General features: G+C 45.8%; 2 protein-coding genes across 4 annotated transcripts in view; one reads left to right on the top strand and one right to left on the bottom strand.

Moving 5' to 3' along the window:
* Nucleotides 1-16: 16 nt before the first annotated feature.
* Nucleotides 17-12,402, bottom strand: fhip2a (FHF complex subunit HOOK interacting protein 2). The gene is made up of 18 exons (XM_015943912.3): nucleotides 12,263-12,402; nucleotides 11,289-11,440; nucleotides 9,069-9,147; nucleotides 8,728-8,897; nucleotides 8,543-8,647; nucleotides 8,350-8,472; nucleotides 8,070-8,261; nucleotides 7,804-8,000; nucleotides 6,983-7,097; nucleotides 6,829-6,905; nucleotides 6,567-6,759; nucleotides 6,165-6,328; nucleotides 5,277-5,423; nucleotides 5,120-5,210; nucleotides 4,897-5,040; nucleotides 4,656-4,796; nucleotides 3,101-3,204; nucleotides 17-3,029 (listed from the first exon to the last, which is right to left on the bottom strand). Exons 1-18 carry the CDS (start codon nucleotides 12,306-12,308, stop codon nucleotides 2,915-2,917), a joined length of 2,355 nt encoding a protein of 784 aa, XP_015799398.2. The 5' UTR covers nucleotides 12,309-12,402; the 3' UTR covers nucleotides 17-2,914.
* The window catches only part of LOC107375405 (actin-binding LIM protein 1), a 69,702-nt gene continuing 59,152 nt past the window's right edge, over nucleotides 10,275-20,824 (top strand). Inside the window, exons 1-2 of one of the 3 annotated variants that reach the window (XR_011515636.1) lie at nucleotides 10,275-10,691; nucleotides 12,211-12,280. The gene's annotated coding sequence lies outside the window, so the exon portion shown is untranslated. Of the gene's footprint in view, nucleotides 10,692-11,766; nucleotides 11,980-12,210; nucleotides 12,281-18,526; nucleotides 18,781-20,824 lie in introns of those variants that run through there. The other 2 variants (XR_011515637.1, XR_011515633.1) reach the window with 2 other exon arrangements.

Below are 20,824 nucleotides of genomic sequence, written 5' to 3' on the forward strand. Positions count from 1 at the left end.
AAACAAAGTCCTCATCTAGGAATCACACAGGTTTTTATTTCAATTGTGGACAGATTTAGACATTTTGAAGTTGTTTTTTTTTTTAAGTGAAAAGTTAAAAAAATGACATCAGAACAGCCTCTGTTTGGAGAAATGGCTTTTGTTCTAGTAGGTGGTTCCCAAACTTTTCAGCTTCTGGCTCAACTATCAAAGATTTGTGAATGTAAATGTTGCTGCATGAGCATAAAAGGTAAATTAATGGCATGCTATTTTTGTTTTTACTCCTGTTGTAGTAAACTAGTTATTTCCAGTTTGATTCCTGGATATCCTCAACCTCACACTGACTTTGGGAAGCCTCATGCAACAGGACCGATGGGCTAACGGCTAGTTTGAACGTCGCTGCCATCGTCTTAAAGCGGCTCTTCTCAGTTCATGCAAACGTTTTGTGAACTTTACCAACATGCGGTGGTTTATTTGCACATTCGACGCACCCGAGGCTCGTGTGTAATTTAGATTTGAGCCGTTTTTAAGAAACCACCTAAAAGTATCTCAGATTGACTCATTCTGAAGGAACCTGCGTCCAAAGTGAGTTCCAGCCATCATAAAACATCGTTTTGATAGAACTTGTATGAATATCCTACCAGACTGGACCCTGAATGCACCAGAAGTCGGTCTGATTTTTACTTCTGATTACCCTCCTGTCACGTTTGGGGCCAATTTGACCCTAAGGATAATACGTTAGTAGTATTTTAGGATAATAGGAGGGTAAACCACCATTACGGTAATGAACGTTGCACGGACTTCCCTGAAACGTCCGTTTTAAGAAGGCAGCAACTCACTGTCATCAGTCTAGCCTTTAGCTCATCAATCCTGATGAACACACGCCGTTTCTCTGATGTAAGGCTGCTCAGAAAGCGATCTGCAATAGGTATAATAAATATTTATAAAAATTATACATTCTACACTTCAACATGGCCAAAATATTCCTTTAGCCAACAGTTTTTCTGTCCTGCAGATGTAGAAGCACTTAATGAGTGTGGTAGAACTTCAGATTGGTTTCTATGTAAGAACAAGAATCTTTCAATTAGTAAATGTGACAAAAGGTGCTTTAAACTCCTTCAGGACCTGGACTGACTCGGTAACGATCAGACCGAGCGCCTCTTTTCTGCACCGCAGTGCCTCCAAAGCAGCTCACACAACCCTTCGCTGAACCCAGAGAGGACGTTTCCTCGTCTGAGTGAAGCAGAATGTATCCGTGGATGTAGGACGGCGTTCCGGTATCCCGCCGTGCTCCGGGGCCGTTTCGTGGAGAACGAGAAGTGACATGTTACAGACATTCACGTGTATTATCTGGTGGCTTTTGAGAAATGTTTATTTTGGAAGATTGAACAGAACTTGTGGTTTTCATCTTTGCCATTGAGAGAAATTATTTTGTGTATTTTTGTTTTATTGTAGACATTTTTTAAATAAACAAGACAAAAACTGAAGAATGATCACATCTTCTGCTGAGTAACAGATGTTTGAAACCAAACCTGAAGATGACTTGTGATTAATTTGGACGTTCCTGCCTTAAGTCTACAATCCAGCCTCGGAGGCGGTCTGCCTGCGCCGCTTCAGCTCAACTTCGTACGACTTCACAAACGAAAGGGACAACGTTTTCACTCGGAGAGCCAGAGTGTTTAATAAGGCCTCATCTCTGTCTGAAATCTCACATCTGCCTTTTCACCTGTTTCAACAATAAAAAATGATGTACAAGCATGCATTTACACCAGCTAGCAGAACCCTGTTGCTATTGTACACATATAATATACAAATATATGAAAGAGCTCCGAAATAGGTCATAAAAATGTGCATGATTAAAACACAAATCCTGGCATTTCCAGGATTTTTTTTCTTTTTTGGTTTATGAAAAAACATTTGAGGAAAATGAATTTACAAGATGTGCAAATCTGAGCCCATGCAGGTGACTGCAGGTGCTAAGAGTGGGCGGGGCCAGGAGAGTTCACACAACAAAAAAATGTCAAGTAGCATCTTTCCAACAGCTGAAGACGTGGCAGCACCACGAGGACGTTTCCTCCCTCAGACGTAATACTGCAGGTAAAAGCAACACCTGAGCAGACGTCAGGAAGCTTTTTGATGAAAATCTGGAGAAATGTTCTTTTTTCAGCTTTTTCTGACAGAAAAGCTGCTTTCTAGCACATCCCCCCCCCCAAAAAAAACATTTTCTGATTATTTCCTTAAAGAGCACAAATAAATTACTGACATTAACCCTCTAATATTAATAACCAAGTGCAGTGCGATGACGTTCAGGTGCAAACTCTGGGTTTTGTTCAGCTGAACGCGTCTTTGGGTGACGAACGAGTCTCAAAGCCAAATCAGAGACAAGAATCTGTTCGGTTGCTGAAATGAACTAGTTTCCTCTTCCATCTGAAAACGGGAGTTAAAAAGGCAACATGAAAATAAACAACTTGGCATTTAAAAGAGCAGACGTACGTGTGTGTGTGTGTGTGTGTGTGTGCATGCGCAGATTCTCATCCTCAGACAAAATGACGGAAGGTGACGTCACGTTAAGGCGATGGACAGAAAATAAATACAAACATCTGGAAACTACAATGACTTTGTAACATAACACACACACACACACACACACACACACACACACACACACACACACACACACACACACACACACACACACACACACACACACACACACACACACACGGAAATAGAAAGAGGTGGGGGGGAAGTGAGTAATAGTCTAGTGAGCGTCTCTCTGCACATCCACCACCATCCTCGTCTGCCGGAGCGAGACAAACTTCTGAAAGTGGAGCCCAGGAGATCTGAGGAGGGGAACGATGAAACACGTCAGTTACTGGTCAGACCAGTTCCACCAGTAACCCCCGAAGGCCCAGATGGGAGGAGAGCAGGAAGGCTAGGGCGAGGAAGACGCAGCGGCGGCGTGATATTTGACGAAGGCGACGGCGGCCAGCTCTTTGCAGAACTCCTCCAGCACGATGACTCCCTCCAGCAGCGTTGTGTGGTCGACGCTGCAGGAGAAGGTCAAAGGTAAGCTCCCGGGAACACACCAACACAAACCGCTCCGGGCGGGGGTACGTACGTGATGCCCTCTGGCTCCAGGCCCAGTAACCGCTTCCGCACCAGCAGCAGTTTGGGTGTGAAGTCTGGGATACGCTGGATCCTCAACATGAGATCTCCAACCACCTGACACAGAGGAGCCGCTTTAACCCATCAGTCCTTCGCTCTGAGCTAGAGGTGCTTCTAGCGGTTCAGGGAGCTGTTTTACCACCTATGCTCACCCCGACTTTCCACGGATGAGTAAGCGTGGCGTAACGCCCGTGCAGCGTGAACCTCCACCGCAATGAATGGGTGCGTTTCCTCCGAATACAAAGTGGCGCATCCCAGAAGCGTAACATGTTGCTCTGCCAAATTTGCACTTTTTACGTGTTACGCTTTTAGAACACGTCAAGCTCACCAGTTCGGATCGGGCCAGACAGGAAGTTAAACACAGAAGTGGTGTAAAACACCCAGAAACCTTCAAAATAAGATGCGCGCTTAACTAGAGATCAACAGAAAATAAACCAGACCTTCCTGGATTCACGCTGCCGGCTTTCCCCTTGTTTTTTGTGGCGTGAACAGACGAAATCACGCGTGATCTCGCAATTATCTGGTTCAGGGTATCTGCAGGTTTAAGGGAGCCAAATTTAAGACTTTTTAAGACCTTTTTTAAGGCCACTTTGACCAAATTTAAGCTTGTCGTCGTCTTCCTCCGCTTATCCGGGTCCGGGTCATGGGGGCAGCATCCCAACTAGGGAGCTCCAGGCCGTCCTCTCCCCGGCCACCTCCACCAGCTCCTCCGGCAGGACCCCAAGGCGTTCCCGGACCAGATTGGAGATGTAACCTCTCCAACGTGTCCTGGGTCGACCCGGGGGCCTCCTGCCGGCAGGACATGCCCGAAACACCTCCCCAGGGAGGCGTCCAGGAGGCATCCTGACCAGATGCCCAAACCACCTCAACTGACTCCTTTCGATCCGGATCCAAATTTAAGCTATTTTTAAAATGAATTTTAAGCTATAATTTCCAGCTATTGCCTGGAACCGGTGCTAACCACGTCGCGAACGTGGGATTAGCCATCCAGTTACCATTAAACTTGCGCTTCCCCATGGCGCAAGCTCCCACTAGCTTAACCAGCTAATGTGCTCATCTAAAAACAGCCCCCTTTCACAACCAACTGAATGTGTACGGTTCCGCTTACGCCAACATCGTACACAAAAAACGCTGAAATTCACGAAAATGTCAAATAAACTAATCTAGTTTATTGGGTCTTTGGTAATTTAAGACCTTTGGAAACTGTATTTAAGGATTATTTGTCATTTTTAAGGATTTTCAAGGCCTTAAATTTGGAAAAGTAAATTTAAGACTTTTTAAGACGTTAAGGACCCGCGGATACCCTGTGGTTATTTGGGGACGTCGCAAAACCAGCTGCGTGGAACGCAGCTCATCTGCAACGACGTGCCGCTGAGCTCACGGGGAAGACCCGTCAACAACTACGCTTACGCATCCGGTGGCACGCCGGGGTCAGAAACCTGAACGGTTCCCCGAGACGGACCATAACATATTAGAGCCGTTGTCCTGCTGCTGGTTGGGAGACTTACCCTGACGATGACAGAGAACAGCGACCTGCAGCCGGGGGCCAGGTTGATGTACGGGTCCAGCAGGTATTCGTGTAAGTGGGGGTGCGGTAGTAAAGACAGCTTGGACAGAACGGACGTTACCTGCAGGTTAACGTCGTAGGGCTGGAGGACGGAAGACTCGGTTATGAACGCTGCAGAGAAGCTGACGAGGTCTTCGTAACAAAGTGGAAATCAATCAGCTGATTGGTAGTTGACGACTCACCTGATCCAAGATGCGCCCCATCCTGTCGAAGAGAACCTTGAGGAAGTGACCTTCGAAGAACGGCAGGTCCAAGTCGCATTTCTCTAGAGGTTTGGGATTTCCTCTCCAGTCCCAGCGCTGGCACACGCCGCAGTAGTCTCTGAACTGAGGAAACCAGAAACAACCGGCGGCCGAGTTCACAGAAGAACACCAACAGGTGTGAATCCCTTCAGCAGCAGCTCACCTGTCTGTGAGCGTCTCTGAGGTAGGTGTCGTATCCCGTCCCTTCTACCTGATACGATGACTTGGCCTCGTCGGGCACCAAACACAGGAAGCTGTAAACAAAACCAGTTAGAACCAGTGGGAACCAGCACCTGCAACCCGCCGAAGGGATGTGGCACCTGTTGACGATCTTGTGGACCTCGGTCTTCCCGTCGGACCTGGAGTGATCCGGACTGAGAGGCGGAGAGGAGCTGAGCCAGTCGGAACCAGACAACCTGGTGTCTGGAGAGGGGTCGTCTCCGAAGAGCGGATCCTCCTCCAGGTCTCTGTGGGAGGACACGGTTAGTTCTAATGGAATATTTATTTAACGTGGGTGTTTATAAAATCACAAACTTGGTGCCAATTCGTGTTTTTCCAAAAGAATCAGGTAAAAATCCCTTCAGAACGTGAGTCTCAGGCCGAGTCCACACGTAGCCGGGTTTTTTTAAAAGCGAATATCCGCCCCTCCAAAAACTTGCATCCACACCACCTCGTTTTAAAAAAAAAACTGTCCGCGTACCCGGATAAATACGTTGTTAAGGACATGCCAGACCTGTAGGCGGCAGTACTTCCCCCGTTCTTAACCTCGTCCTTCGTCTGTGGTCTTCCGCAAGGAGCAGTAATTCCTCTTGCAAAAACAAACAAGCAGAAAGCGCTTGGACAATTGATGGATCGGGTAGTGACAGAGTGCAGCTCTGAAGGCATCCATGCTGTCGGCTAGTGTAAACACAGGTCGCACACGTGATGTCAGCATTGTTTTGTCGCGGAAAGTGACGTTGCGGACCTTAAAACTCCGGTTTTGTCCGTCCACACGCAGACACCCAAAACGGAGAAAACGCAGATCTTCACTTTGGCCGGAGTTTTTAAAAAGATCCGTTTTCGTGTGAAAAAACTCCGTTTTCGTGTGGATGACAGGCCTAAACGTAGAAAAATATCTACGTTTTGGCAGATCCCCGGCGACGTGTGGACAGGGCCTCAGTGACTTTGGAAACAGCAGCTGACGTATCCCAGAATGCTCGGGTCCTTACACGGCATCGTGAGGCTGCCCGTTCTCCAGCGGCTCCCGCTCCTCCTGGGGTTTGTTCTCCAGGTAGTTCCGCTCCTCCAGGTTCCGCAGCGCCAGGCTGAGGAGGACGTGCCGGTGGGGCTTCTGGATCAGCTGCTCAAACAGGCGCAGCGTCATGATGCTGATCTGGGAACAGCGAGGGAGGAACGGAGGAGTGAGCGTCCTCCAGCTCACCGACAGAAAAGCAGGCAGCAGATACCAGAACAAAGGGATGACTCGGCCATCTTTTGTGTCATAAAAGCGTTCTGTTCAACCACGATGGCTGTTCCTCGGGTCATTCAGATAATCTCCTTAGATTCCTCTTGAGTAAGAGCAGCTACGAGCGTTTATATAACAACAGGAAAACGAGGGAATTAGAGAGAACCTCGTCTGAGAGATGATCACAGTGCTCGATGAGTCTGTGCCGGAGTGGATTCTTGGTGAGCGTAGCCGGAGATTCTGCTTCCTTCTCCTCCCCCAGCAGGAAGTAAACAATCTCCTGCAGCAGCGCCTCCGACGTCACCTGCCGTATGATCCGGTTCAGCAGCGCCGTGGAGGTCAAGATTCCCACCTCGGATCTACACAAGCACAAGCCACTTGGTAAAAGGATGACAGATGATTGATGTGTGACTCAGAACGAGACTCACGTCTGCATCAGCTGAGGCTCCATCACGGACACAAAGAAGCGTTCGCTCACAGCTCTGGCCATCGCCGCGGCTGCTGACTGGAAGACGGGAGGAAAAACAAGAGCTGAAGCTTTCTGTGGGTTCTAAACTCTCGTCGTACGAGATGAGTCAGAACCTTCTGAGCTTCTTTGATGAGCTGGTCGCAGTAATCCAGCCACGACAGGAAGGAGATGAGCGCCCGCTTCCCGGTGAAGACGGCGGCGTCCTCCTTCAGGTTATAAACATCTAGACTACAAGACAGGACAGCTCCTTAGAGGCGAGTCTCGTGTGTTAATCGGGTCATTTTTCAGCTGAAAGTTATCCTTGATGTGAAAAACTTGCATAAAAAAAAAGTTAAGGAGGTGAAACGGAGCCAGAATACTGAAACGACCGATATGAGTTCTTCTATCGCCGATGGCGATATTCCTGCCTCGTTTACGTTAGATCATCACTCACAACAACCAACTACTGAACCCTAGTTCAGTTAGTTTTTGAAGCTGATGTTTATCGGGAACGTTAACGGACACGTGGATACGCTTCTGCGGCAGCACCACGCTGCATGAAGATGTGCCCGACTTTAAATCGGCTCTGCTGAAGAGTCTGCCTGCAGATGCACAAAAACCGGTAAATGTCTGCCCGGTATATCGGCCGATCCCATTCTGGGTAAAAAATAACAAAAAGATGAATTCAAAAGAAGAAGTGAAACTACTTTTTAGCTTGAAAAAGTTTCTAATCATTTCAGTTTAAAATGTATTTTTTTCATATTTGAACCTGACACCAACAAAAATCCTAATTATAAAACTTAAAAACTGAATGGAAACTTTTATTCCAAGCTGCAGAATAAATGTAGTTTGAATTTTTTTCCAATTCAGAATCTGACAAGCATTTATTTTTTCCATTATTCAACCATTCCGGCTCGTCTCCGCTCCATAAGGACTTCACGCTGGAGACATTTACCCCCAGTTGACCGACTCCACTGTCTCTATGTCCAGAGGGTCCATGGACGGCGGCAGCGCCTTGTAGAAGGAGACGAGTCTGTGGGTGAGAAGCTCGCACAGCTCCGTGTTTTCCGTCAGACACTTGGCGGCAGCAGGTTCAGGCAGACTGACCAGGAGCATCAAACCTTCACAAGCCTTCACCACGATCCTGCCGTCCTGGGTGGAGGAGAACAGCACGTTCACACCAGTGACTATCAGGCTTTAACAGAACGCCCGTTAACTTACGGGACTCTTTGTGAGGTTGAGTAAGGAGGTGACCAGGTTGTAATTGTTGTTGTTGTGGTTTCTTGTTGGACTGGAGGAGGAAGCAGCAGCTGCAGCTACTGGCTCGTCCGCCGGAGACTGGCCCGTGTCCGGAGCTACGACGCTCTCCTCCGTCGCAGCGGGGCCTTTTGTCTCGGCTCTCTTTGATTTGTTCTAAAAAAAAAAAAAAGAACCATAAAAATGTTTTTAAAGGTATTTGTCCGAAGCCCTCATCTCCCTCTCGGGAGTCATGACATCCCACCTCCAGGAAGAAGTTGACCAGATACGGGTCCTGCTTTAGCTTGGCACAGACGATACAGAGGAACTGGATCTCCTCGTTTTCCGTAGGTGCAGCCAGAACCTCGCCACACAGACGGACCAATTTCTGCAAGTTGGACATCTTCTCAGTTAAAACTTTCATGCCACGCGCTTCAAAAACGACACCTACAGCTCACCTGTACAGGTCTGTGGACGTTGATGTGTGGCAGGAGCGGCTGGCGAATGTGTGCTAGCAGCTTTGTGTAAAAGGTAAGAACTTGCTGCTTCATGCCTGGAGGACACTGACGAGAAATCGTATTAACACATTTCATTGCCTGAGAAGGAATTCCCTCACCAGCAGCTGACCAGACGGGACTCTTACATCTGCTTTGCCCAACGTGTAGAGCGTCTCCAGGATCTTGTGGTGTAGGAGGTATTCCATGCAGGGTCCCGTTTCCCCAGACTCCCTTTCCGCCTCCTCCTGGGTCAGGATGTCCAGCATCTGTTCCAGGTGGGATGGGATGTTGGTGTCTGTGACCGGGGCTTTGTCATCTGACACAAAGACGCGCAAAACCACAGAAAACACCAAAACTTGAGAGCTGGCACTGCTAGCTAGCATGGCCGTGTTACAAACAAACATGGCAACAATGAAAGAATGACACCAAATTTCATCTTTCTATAGATTTCAGGGTCATAACAGGTCACACCACTCTCTCTAAATACCTGAGGTCTCAATGTAATAGTGTGTGATGGCCTTCCAGTGGTAGACAAAGTCCTCCTGCAAGGGCAGAGATGGGGCGAGCTGAAAGAGGAGAATAGAGCACGTATAATTACCGGGGTTTGTACATGTTTGCCAAATTCAAGCACTTTCAACGTTTTCCAGCTCCCTGCTTTGGTCGTTTACACAAAACGTCGTCTCTGATGCAGAGCTTTAGCGGGTGGCTAGCCTCCAAGGTGTCCTGAATATTAAAGACGTGGTCTCTTAAAACTAGGGCCCGACCAATATGCTTTTTTTGGGACCGATACCGATATAAAACTTTTAACAAAGGCCGATAGCCGATAAATCTCCCTCACAAAAAAAGAAATAAAATTTTCTTAAGCTTAAACCCTTCATTCTCTGCCTTTTTGATGCAAACTTATTTCTGTATTACACACCAAAGAACTGTCTCCATAACTCACTCGGGTTTCCAAGTAAAGCAAATAAGATTTATTTAGCAGATCTCAAAAACAACAGAACACACAAACTCAGCCACGGCATAAATCTAACATTCCAGTTTTTCCTTGTAAACGGTGATTTCCACAAATACATTTTAACTTAAAGGAATATTCCACCACTCAGTAAACTGTGTCTGGTTAAGATCCCCCAGAGTTAAAGCATTTTATAACCAGCCCGATATGACCTGGCAGCAGGTGGGTTTCTTAGTTTAGCATAAAACAATGTAAGCGAATTCACATACATTATAGTGTTTTATATGTAGGTGAATGCAAGCCTTCCCTTCCATTGCTTTATGCTAAAACATCTGGCTACAACATGTTTTTCCTGTCTTAGCTAACTCTGGGGAATCTAACAACACACACACGTTTAGGGACAGAAGATCCCTGTAAGAATATTAAAATAATAAAAATGCAGCGATAAATAAAACGTAACACTTGTGCTTTGTAACAAAGTAACACTCTGTGGAAGTTAACTTGGTGAACTTTTGCACCCCGGACAGGAAATAACTGCACATATTAGAAACATAAATAAGAATAAATAAAAATAAAAAAAAGTTCCAAAACAATAATTTGTGTCCAAAGTTCAAAGTAGTGGAGCCACACAACATGAGTTCATAAAGCTGGCGCCATCTGCTGGATAGGTAGCGCAATATCGACCATATCGCCGTCTTTTTGGCGATAGTCGATACCGACTGATATATCGGTCGGGCCCAACTTAAAACAAAACTTTTACACACACCTGCTCACTGGAAGTCAATAATACAGTGCTAAACGTATTTCAGCTACAGTTTCGAGCACTTTATTCAAAATTAACTCGTGTTCAAGGATCTTAAGCATCCATAAGAACCCTGAACGGTGCTGATGGCAAGCAAACATGCTAAAAATGTTTTTGTCTGACAAAGAACTATTAAAATATTTGACTCTGTTTTCAGGGACTTTATTTTACAACTTTTATCAGATATTTCCTGTCAGGTTTTAAATATTAGATATAAATAACTGCCGAGCAGTGATCACGGTGAGAAGCCTCCAGGTAGTAGTGGTTAATGTGGATGGATACAGCTGGGTTTGTTTTGGTTTCTGGAAACAGCCACACCCGACTCATGACAGGGGTCATTAACCTACGTAAACCAGGTGTGTTAACAGGGACACGTGTAGCACAGGGAGGACGTGAGGACTAGGGAGACTGGATTCAGGCCTCATTAGTAAACAAACCGGGAAAAGCTTGACAAATGTTTGGACAGAAACTCAGAAATTGTAACGTAGCTAGCTAGCCGGCTAATAACCGCTTCAGGATTTACAAAATCCCAAAACGGGTCTTAAAATATACGTTTAATATTTAGAACTGCACGTTTGCGCAACGTTTAACAAGCTGTGCAAACATTTTGACACCATCTTAAGAAGCTGCTGTTAGAAACTGGATAGCTTAGCCTCTTCAGGCTAGCTTAGCTGTGTCTGGCTAACTTAAAGCTCGCTTAAACGTAAAAACCATGCCATTGAATAAAGATCAGTCTCAAGTATTGCAAAGAAAAAAAAACAAATATAATAAACTGTGAAAGTATATGCCAAGCGGGGGAAACAAGCTAATGACTATACTCATTTGTCAGCTTGCTAGTTAGCAACCTAATGCTGACGTTATACCTCCATGCAACAAAGGCGATTTAATCCAATATTTAGGACACGTAAACGGATACAAGAGTCAGAAACGAGTTAACCATAAGACAAACTCACCGCTTCCACCGCGTGCTGGAGAATCGAGGTGAATTTGGAGAACATTTTGTTCTTCGACTGGACCAGTTTCTCCCGAGAAGACCTAGAGAATTCCTCTATCTTCTTTCTGTTGCTGCCGCCCCGCTCCAGATTGGAGGTTTCATATAGTGAACCTTGCAACGAGAGAATAAACGTGAGCGGCAATAAACTCGCAGCACGCTGCTGGCCTGCCTGATGACTTTACAGGCCTGGTAGTTCCCAGCAGTGTAAACAAGACGTCTGCTGCTAAATGTAGCTTAGCTTCTCCCTGGACACGGTGGCACTTCCCTCGCCAAACGCTACCGAACCACACCACCAGGGGGCGCTGGCACTCTTCACAACGGTGATTGCATGATAATGAAGAGCCGCTGGAGGGCTCGCGTCAGTTTAGGTGAATGTTCCCAAACTAAATACGTGGCTCGTTGAAACAATAATTATATTATTTTAGCTCTTAAGGTCCATAGATTTTTTATCATTTGGTTGAAACGTGTGACTTCCTGGTTTCTCCCTTAGTGTCGCAGCTTTTTGAGTTTGAAGCTGCAGCCAGGTGAGTTCCTTCTAAAGGAGCCACGGCAGTGAGGGGAAATGAAAACCAGCCTGTCAACTTTGTGATTTAACTACCGCTAGTTCCAGCAGAGCGCATTCGTCCCGGACAGACCAGGAGCGGACTTAGGTGAGCCAGATGCAGGCGAGGAATTAAAAAAAACGGATATAGGTGTAAATATGTAACCGTGCGTTCAGATGTGCAGAGAAACTTGTTAAACAGGGATGCTGACTGTTAGGACACGCCCTGGCGCTGGCATATCCATCGCGCATTCTCCCAGATCTCATGATGTTTTCCGTGTTTTATCCATAAAAAGGCCTGGATGCGCGTATAATTGGGTATTTCCCTCCTGTTTCTTAGCTGCACCGCGGTTGCTTCTCCTGACAATCAAAGAGAGAGAGGCTCTACCTACCGGGCATGTCGGCTAGAGGTGAGTGTCTTTGCCGCAAAGCCTTCATTTCAACGCATCCGGAGGAGAAGGGGTCCTCATCTCAGAGCTTCCTGGCTGCTGGGAGCCAGAGCCTCTTTTCTGCGTCGTCTGTGGGAAGTAGGTTAAACAGCTGTGCAGAGCGGATACACCGTCCACTGCTGCAGCCTGCAGGGAACTTATTATAACCTGCGAATTTATTATATTTAACTTTTTATATTAAAAGATTGATGATAAACCTGCTTATGATCACGTTTATCGTTTTTTTTTTCATTATTTAAGAGCTGCTCACTATTAAATGATATTAAAATGGGATGATCTCTATCTGCTAGCTGGTGATGTCAGGTGATTAAAATGTCCTTTTATTTATTTATTTATTTTTTGCTAGTAGAAATGCACCCTGTGACCTGGCTGCACTTGTGTCGCTTAGAAATTAAGAGATATTCTGGTTTTGATGCCTGATGCTGATTTCTGATTCTTGTTCATCAGCTCAAAAAACAATAATTACCTGAATTTTCTAATTAACTTGAAATGATGATCTTGGAGGTTAAAAACTTCCACAAGATCTGAAGATGCTGGGATTGAGGGATGGTGAGTTCACTGACCAGAACATGTTGGATTTTTTTTCTATTTCTTCTTGGCGGCGATGCATTAATGGCCTCCATTAAAAAATTAATCTGAAAAACTAATTTAGGAGCCTGGGATCAGAGGCTGCTTGGTGCAGGGGTGGTTTTAGACTAACATTAAAGGGGCCAGCTGCTCTGTTAGAGGGGCACCTTTGTAAGAAAACACAACATGCCTTTGAGTATTTCACAATTTAGTGGGTAATTCCAAAATTATAACACCAAGTCAGTTACAGGTACTTTAGATGAAACAGCTTTTTTTTTTGGGGGGGGGGGGGGGGCAAGGCTTGCCCCAGCCCAACCTCGTACCCCCTTTAACCACCCCTGTCCCAAAGACTAAAAACAAGCAGGACACTCTAAATTGTCCCTAATGGTGCTTTCACATCTGGGTTGAGACCATCGACATAAAAAATATGGACACGACCCGCCCGTTGTTCCGCGGGGGCGGGTAGAAGCCAAAAACAGTAGATTCCCATCACTGATTTTTTTCTTTACGTGTCACACGTCTCGTCACGCCCAAACAATCCAAAATGGGAAAGAGGTGGAGCTGAGGGTGGGGCTGTTAGGTTTGGGACAGGGTTGGAACCAATGTAGCTACCAGCTAACTTGGCTAATCCAAGAAGATAAGAAGGGCTCAGGTGGGACCCGGGTTGCCCTCGATCGTAGCCGTAGCCTTTTACGTCAGCTCATGCTTCACAGGTGGAGATCGGCAGGACATTAGCTATATGCTAACCTGAAGCTAACAGTTTTCCGGGCATTTTTAGCAAGAAAAACACGGTAGAGCAACTCCAAAGTGAAGGCACCTCCGGCCTGCTTAATAACAAAATCATAACCAGGTAAGCTGACTGTGGATATCGGGCTTCGCTGGTCCAGCAGTCAAAAATTCGCGAGTCCGCCGCTGTCGCCGATCCCAGCTCTCGGAGCGTCGACTCGGCTACCGGCGCTGTGTCGACACGAAGCCAAGAGCCGAGTTGACGCTCCTAAAATGCGGCTGAGCGATTCAAAGTGAAGCAGCTGTGTTTCCGTGGTCTCCATCAGAGATCCACAAGTGACCAGCACGACTAGCCTGACCTCAGAGCCGGTCCACGCGTCCCGGGCAGGAGAAGCCGGGCACCCGCTCAAGTTCCTCATGCAGCCCCACTAACCTGTTTGACCAAGCAGTTAAATGACTCAGCATTCTCCCATTCAACCAGCGAAATAAAGTAGGGAAGTATAATTTTACTTACCGATAAAAAGAAGCAGAAACCGCTTGGATGAACTGTTAGTGCAGTCAATATGATTAATGATAAATGATCCGCACTTGTATAGAGCCTCTCAGAGGAAGGACTCCAAAGCGCTTTACACTACAGTGTATCATTCATCCATTCACACACTGGTGGTGATGAGCTACGATGCAGCTACAGCTGCCCTGGGGCGCACTGACAGAGGCGAGGCTGCTGAGCACAGGCGCCACCAGTCCCTCCGACCACCACCAGCAGGCAAGTTGGGTTAGGTGTCTTGCCCAAGGACACAACAGCAGAATTCTCTGTCCGGAGCCGGGATCAAACCTGCAACCTTCTGATAACTGGACAACCCGCTCAACCTGTTGAGCTACTGCTGCCCTGAATAATCACAGCTTGCCTTCTTTGTCCAAGTAAAACATTCAGAGGACACGACTAACGTTCAGAGAGTCAAAATGGCCAAACATCTAAGAACGTGAGCCCGAGGCCTTTCCCCGAAGCTAGCTCTGAAGTCTCGGCTCCGATGCTCATTAGTTATTCAGAATTTAAGCATTGAATTCCACTTAAACAGAAGAGTTGTATTTGTTTTGGGATGAAAATGTTTACAACTATGCGTAGATTTGTTGTTTTAATTGGTTTCGTTCAGTTGGGGACCCGGCCAAAAAGGATCAGATGTTGTATGTTGGCTAAAGGCTTCTCTCGTTTCCACTCCAGTCCATCTAAAAAAGTCAACTCCCAGCTCACGCTGCTCGGTTTACCCTCGTGGATTCGATTCTGCAGCCTGGACTTGTTTCCTGCCCAGGAAATGACTCAACACCAGCGTGGTTGAGTCCGAGATGGCAGGCGACCTTGAGCTCCATCCTTTAACGACGAGGCCGACTGTATCTGTCCTCTGTGGCGGTTGATGGTCAGCTGAGCTCTGAGCCACTGGAGCACACGCTGCTGAGCTGATGAGCACAGTTAAGTCCCTGCTGACAGAAAATCATGCAAACAACGTTCTACGTGGACAAGAGCGCAGGGTACGGCTTTAAGGATCAGTTAGGGCTGAACGTACCCACGTTTCATGGCGTAAGACAAGACGCACAAATACGGAACGCCTCTGCATGTTAGTAATCTTATGGCATGTGGAGGAGGCATTTTTCATTTTGAGGATTTCTAGGGACATTTTCGGTCTTTCACTGAAGGAATTTTAACCAGAAAAAAAAGTTCTTCTCGTTCTTTTGTATTTTTGTTCCTAAAGTTGAGGTCAGGACCCCGTTTTGAGTCACGAACCACCAAACGGGTCCAGGTCTCCAAGTAGATAAATAATTACGTTTAGGTTGTTTTAGTTAGATTTAAGTGTATTGTCATAAATGAATAAAATAGAGGCTTGGTTGTTTTTGTTGACATAAATTCTTGTTTAAATGTGACTTTTATGATTTTACCAGCGATGGTGGCAGGCTCTGATCTGATTCCATGACCTCATTCTGCCTCACTTTGTGTGAACTTAGTGATTTATATATTATTTACCCATTCTCGAGCATCTCTACTTAAACTGGCTGCCATTTTTTACTTTTCTATCTCAGTTTTTATATTTTGTCTTGGATTTCAAACCACTTCTGGACTGACTGACTGAATCTAAAATAAATGTTTGTAACCACTAATCTTCCCATCCCAGTAGCATTCCTCACTATCAGATTCCCAAACATTGGTCCAAAGAACATCGGCACCATTACCATGCCCCCCCCCCCCCCCCCCCCCACACACACACACCGTTATCAGCTCAAGGCCGTCAGCTTTTACCTTGATGCCTTTCCATTAGTCGCTCCGACCAGTAATGCATCCTTGAGGGCGCGCTGCTCTGTCTGGACTTTTCCGGCTCCTGGTATTTCTCACGCCGTTTTTCTATTGTGTCCTTTTCATTTTTCATCATAGCGATCGTTCCTGTGCAGCTCGGTATGCATCCCAGTAATGAGGAGTTCTGCTCCAGCGTGAAGTATTGCTGAAGGTCATTTTTGCTGCTTCTAACACCTTTTAGACTTGCTGGCAAATTAACTAAAAATCTACCAAAGTTATGACATTTCCAACCTTTTGTGGGGGAATGAAACTGACACTTGGTTTGTTAGTTGAGAGTCTTCCACAGCATATTTACTGAGCCTTTGCAGGAAATTTTGAGACTGCATGGAACACCCAAATAGTCATTTACTGTTTATTCTCACTGTAAGACAAACAACCTCTGTGATGGGCTTTCCTTTAAAGAGCAAGTCACCCCCTACCAGTTTCTTACTCAACTCCCACGTCCTGTTTGAAAAATGCAACAAATGCTGTTGCCTGGCAGACCAAGAGGGCCGAGCCGCTAACAAATACACACACACACACACACACACACACACACACACACACACACACACACACACACACACACACACACACACACACAGGCTCACAATGATATTGTGACATCATATGGTACCAGCTAACGTTCTAGGGTACCTCTTAGCCAATAGCGATGGCAGATTTAAATTCAAATGCAGTGCAGAGTGTTTACCTGACAACGGCACAACATTGACAGTTTTAGGCAGAATATTAAAATTTCTACAAAAATGCACTAAAGTGCAAAACTATTGACTACATGTGTCTGCAGCACGATTAGACACGCATTTATGTAGTTTATCAGGAAAAAAGTTCATTTGGGGGTGACTTGTTCTTTAAAGAGACATCACACAATTTCCTCGTATTTTTTAAATCCTTTTCTTGAGCCAGTGTGTGCTAAAATGACCCCTGACAGGGTTAATGAAAGCCACCCTATCGCCTGTGGCCAGAATATTTCGTTTGCAACTTCATATTTGCCAGTCCGGTCTGTTTGACTTAGATAAAAACGGAGCTGACATACCTGGCGCTGCAGTCTGCTTCCAGAACGTTTCCAGCATGTTTTTGATCGTGAACACAGCCGATTTGTTTAATTTAGTGACTAACCGCTCCTGTAGACACTAAGGAAGACTGGGGAGACGTTTCAGCTGTTAGATTGATGTGTTAAAAACACGAATGCACGGCGAGGAGAAAGGTTTTGCTTTTGGTTCTACTAAACAGACACTAGGGGGTGCTAAAAGCAAGCCAAAACTGCCTAGTCTCCCTTTAAAGCCACATTAATATGTCTCAAGTTTCTTCTACTGGTTGACAGCAGAATTAAAACTGCCATAAACAACTCTGTTGCAGCCTGCTGGCTAGCACTGACAACAAGCTAACACTAGCACGAGCCAGCTGATACTAAACGTGCCACAAAGTAAAAAGATCCACACTCATGGACAAAAGATATTACTTTCAAGTCAAGTAGCAACAAAGCCAGGTCATCATCAGTCTGATTTTGTAGCCTCCTTTAGCTCCCTCAAACTAGCGTAGGCCGCACCGATGTTCACTCTAGTTTTAGCTTATTGATCCACCTCCAATGACATACCTTCTTACTTTTCCTTCCAGGCTCCGCCATGGCGCCAATAAAAACACAAACTTTTTTCTTCTTGTGCTTTTTGTTCAAACTGAAAAAGCTAACTGCGCACCCTTTTTATTAGCTATTGGCAGACTAAACCGCTAACAGGTAGGGCAGGTAGAGCCCTCCTCCTAGAGCACCTACCCATCCCCCAAAACAGTTGAGTGTGTTTTTTGGTCAGCAGAGGGCTGTCTAATGTTTAGTTGGTAAGGTTTCTACATCTAAACACTTGAACCCACTTTTAAAGGAATAGCCTGTAGTGTTGCTTTTAAGGATGCATGGCCATCTTCATTATGTCATTAATTTTGTCAGAATCTTTGGTAATGGGGCAGCAGTAGCTCAACAGGTTGAGCGGGTTGTCTAGTAATCGGAAGGTTGCAGGTTCGATCCCGGCTCCGGACAGAGAATTCTGCTGTTGTGTCCTTGGGCAAGACACTTAACCCCCCCTTGCCTGCTGGTGGTGGTCGGAGGGACCGGTGGTGCCTGTGCTCGGCAGCCTCGCCTCGGTCAGTGCGCCCCAGGGCAGCTGTGGCTACATCGTAGCTCATCACTACCAGTGTGTGAATGGATGAATGATACACTGTAGTGTAAAGCGCTTTGGAGTCCTTACTCTGAGAGGCGCTACACAAGTGCGGGTCATTTATCATTTATCATTTAATGAGGTCTGGGCATCGATATTGATCCTAAACCATCCGTCCCCTCCTCCCACAGTGTGTCCATTTTCCTTGACGCTCTTCCTCGTCTGCCCTTTCTCCGAGCAGAGGCTGAACATCCTGTCCAGCGTACCCGTTCCAGTGCAGGCAAATCTAGAAGATCAATGGCAGATATGGAAAAAAATAAAAGGCATGGCTCTATTCTGCAGTAATCCAATCTGATATCCCCCCCTCCTCTCCTTTTCCTTGCACTGGAGAGGGCTTGCTCATGCTGCAAAATAGCACAACCCTCTTCCTCAGCAGTTTTCTCCCCGCCTGTGCATGTGTTTGTAAATGTGCGAATAAGAGTGGCGTGCACGCGCATATGTCCTGGCAAAAGCTTGAATAATTGAAGACCGGTGGAAGGAGTCAAGGCTCTGCTGTGCAGGACGGTGTGTTTGGGATTGTGGAGAGATGGGGGAGAGGGATGCACCGAGGCAGGAGCCAGGCTACGATGGGCTCTGCAACTACGCCCAAAAGATCACCTCCTGTTTCGGGCTGGATGGTAAGATGAAGAAGGGAGGTGGATGGAGAAGGAGGCTAAGATGCTTTTTATGATCTGAGGTGCACCTGGTGTGAACTGTTTTGACCATGCAGCAATATCGGTGGTTTTCTTCTCTGCATGTTTGAGATGTTTTGTAAGTGTGAGGGTAGTTTTGACAGAGCTGGAGGTTGCATGGCGTACCGTGTCCCAAGCTGCCCTCAAGAAGCAAAAAGTTGAGCTGTTTTTGGTTTACCTCCCCATCAGTGAGATCTGGCTTTCTGAGCAAAGGTGTGATTTAAACAGAACCAGTGCTAAATCAAAGGCTAGTAAACTTAGCATGAGTAGCTCTTGCTAGCTTCTTAGACAGAGAGAAATGTGTGCAGATGTCTTCAAGCCAAGTAGACCCCGTTCATTATCTTTCCCTGCCAAAAGGTGGTGGTAAAGTGATGTTTTTGCCTTTTGTTATTTGCAAAATATCTCAAACTATTATTTTATTCAATTCAATTCAATTCAAAAATACTTTATTAATCCCAGAGGGAAATCGATTGCTGTAGTAGCTCAGAATAATAATAATAATCAAGTCATCAAAGAGTTGTTGTATATTACAATGGCTGTTGGCAGGAAGGATCTCCAGTAGCGGTCAGTGTTGCAGCCAAACTGAAGAAGCCTCTGACTGAAGACATTCTTCCGTTGTCGGACAGTCTTGTGAAGAGAACGCTCAGGGTTGTCCATCATTTTCTTGATTCTCTGGAGAATCCTTCTTTGCATCATCTCCTCCAGCGGTTCCAAAACTGCCGAAACTCTGGCTGAGTCCTTGAAAGGGCTTGGAGTTCCTCCATCTTGTTGGCCAGTGATCTCACATTGCCCATTATGATCGATGGAAGAGATGATTTGAATTTCCTCTTTCTCTGTCTCCGTTTTGCTCCCGCTCTGCACCCACGCTTCTTGCGTTTTTAGCTCATTTGGGATTTGTGGCTTCAGTTGAGGTATTATTTCAGCCTTTCCAATGTTATTTATCTTCAACTAGCTTATTTCTAAAATTGTGTACATACTCAGCATTTTTAATTTTTATTCTTCGAGTATTTTTGCGTGGTATATTTTTATTGCAAACTTTTTATTCCTATTTTATTTAATTTTTTTTCCTATAATGAGTTGAATTGCTGCCGTGACGCCAAATTCCCTCACTGAGGGGCAATAAAGGGATTTTCTGTTCTTTTCTCCTTTGGCGTCAACTTGATTGAAGATGATCTCCACAGCTCATCGACGACGATGTCCAAAGTCGGTGGCGCGTTTTAAGAATCAATTACGTCACAACTAAGTGACAATGCTGCTGAAACTCGAAGGCTACTCAAAATGTCTACTTTCCCCGAATTCAATGTATCCTTATAACAATATTCCTGGATTAAATCCGGGCCTAACTGGAGTTTTTCTTCCTGTAACAACGGCCGACAAAGCAAGGTAGATTAGTTTTAAAGGCAAGTCTGTACAGGTTAAAAGCTGTTAGGATTTGTTGTCGTTTGCCAAAGTTAATAAGTAAAATCCTCGTAAACGAGTTCATATGGCAGGTCCGCTATTTCATCATTTATTACTGCTAAGTTTAGTTTTAACCTCTGTCTGAGGCTGCCACGGCTGCTAGGCAACGACGGAGTGTATGCTGAGGTAGAGGCGGCAATAAATATGAAGGCGAGACCAACCGCTCACTTGTGGCCTTAGCGGTTGAGGACGGACCGAACCTGCGTGGACTGGGTAGGACGTGTCCTTACAAAGATTGCTGTCTCTGAATATGGACACAAATGGTGTCAACTCGGCCAGTTTCGTCTACATTGGTCTAAAATTTGACATTAGCAGCCGAGAGTCGTTAACAAATTCTCGGATTGTCCATGATGTTGTTTTCAAGCTTTGAGAATTCTGGCTCGATCTCCAACTCTCAGAAGAACATGGTGCTAGTTTAAAACTCTGTCATTAAAAGGCTGCGGGCCATTCCTTCAAACAAATGTATTTATCATTTCCAACATGTCTGCTTTGCTTTGATTCATGTCTTTTGATGGATTTAAAATGGGATTAA

The sequence above is a fragment of the Nothobranchius furzeri genome, chromosome 12 (genome assembly GCF_043380555.1).
Source record: "Nothobranchius furzeri strain GRZ-AD chromosome 12, NfurGRZ-RIMD1, whole genome shotgun sequence".
NCBI lineage: Eukaryota > Metazoa > Chordata > Actinopteri > Cyprinodontiformes > Nothobranchiidae > Nothobranchius > Nothobranchius furzeri.

Coding starts and splice junctions, on each gene's coding strand:
- fhip2a (XM_015943912.3), bottom strand. CDS start 12,308: ATGAAGGCTTTGCGGCAAAGACACTCACCTCTAGCCGACATGCCCG. Junction 8,473..8,542: donor ACGTCCACAGACCTGTACAG/GTGAGCTGTAGG, acceptor TCCAACTTGCAG/AAATTGGTCCGTCTGTGTGG. Junction 8,001..8,069: donor TCAACCTCACAAAGAGTCCC/GTAAGTTAACGG, acceptor TCCTCCACCCAG/GACGGCAGGATCGTGGTGAA.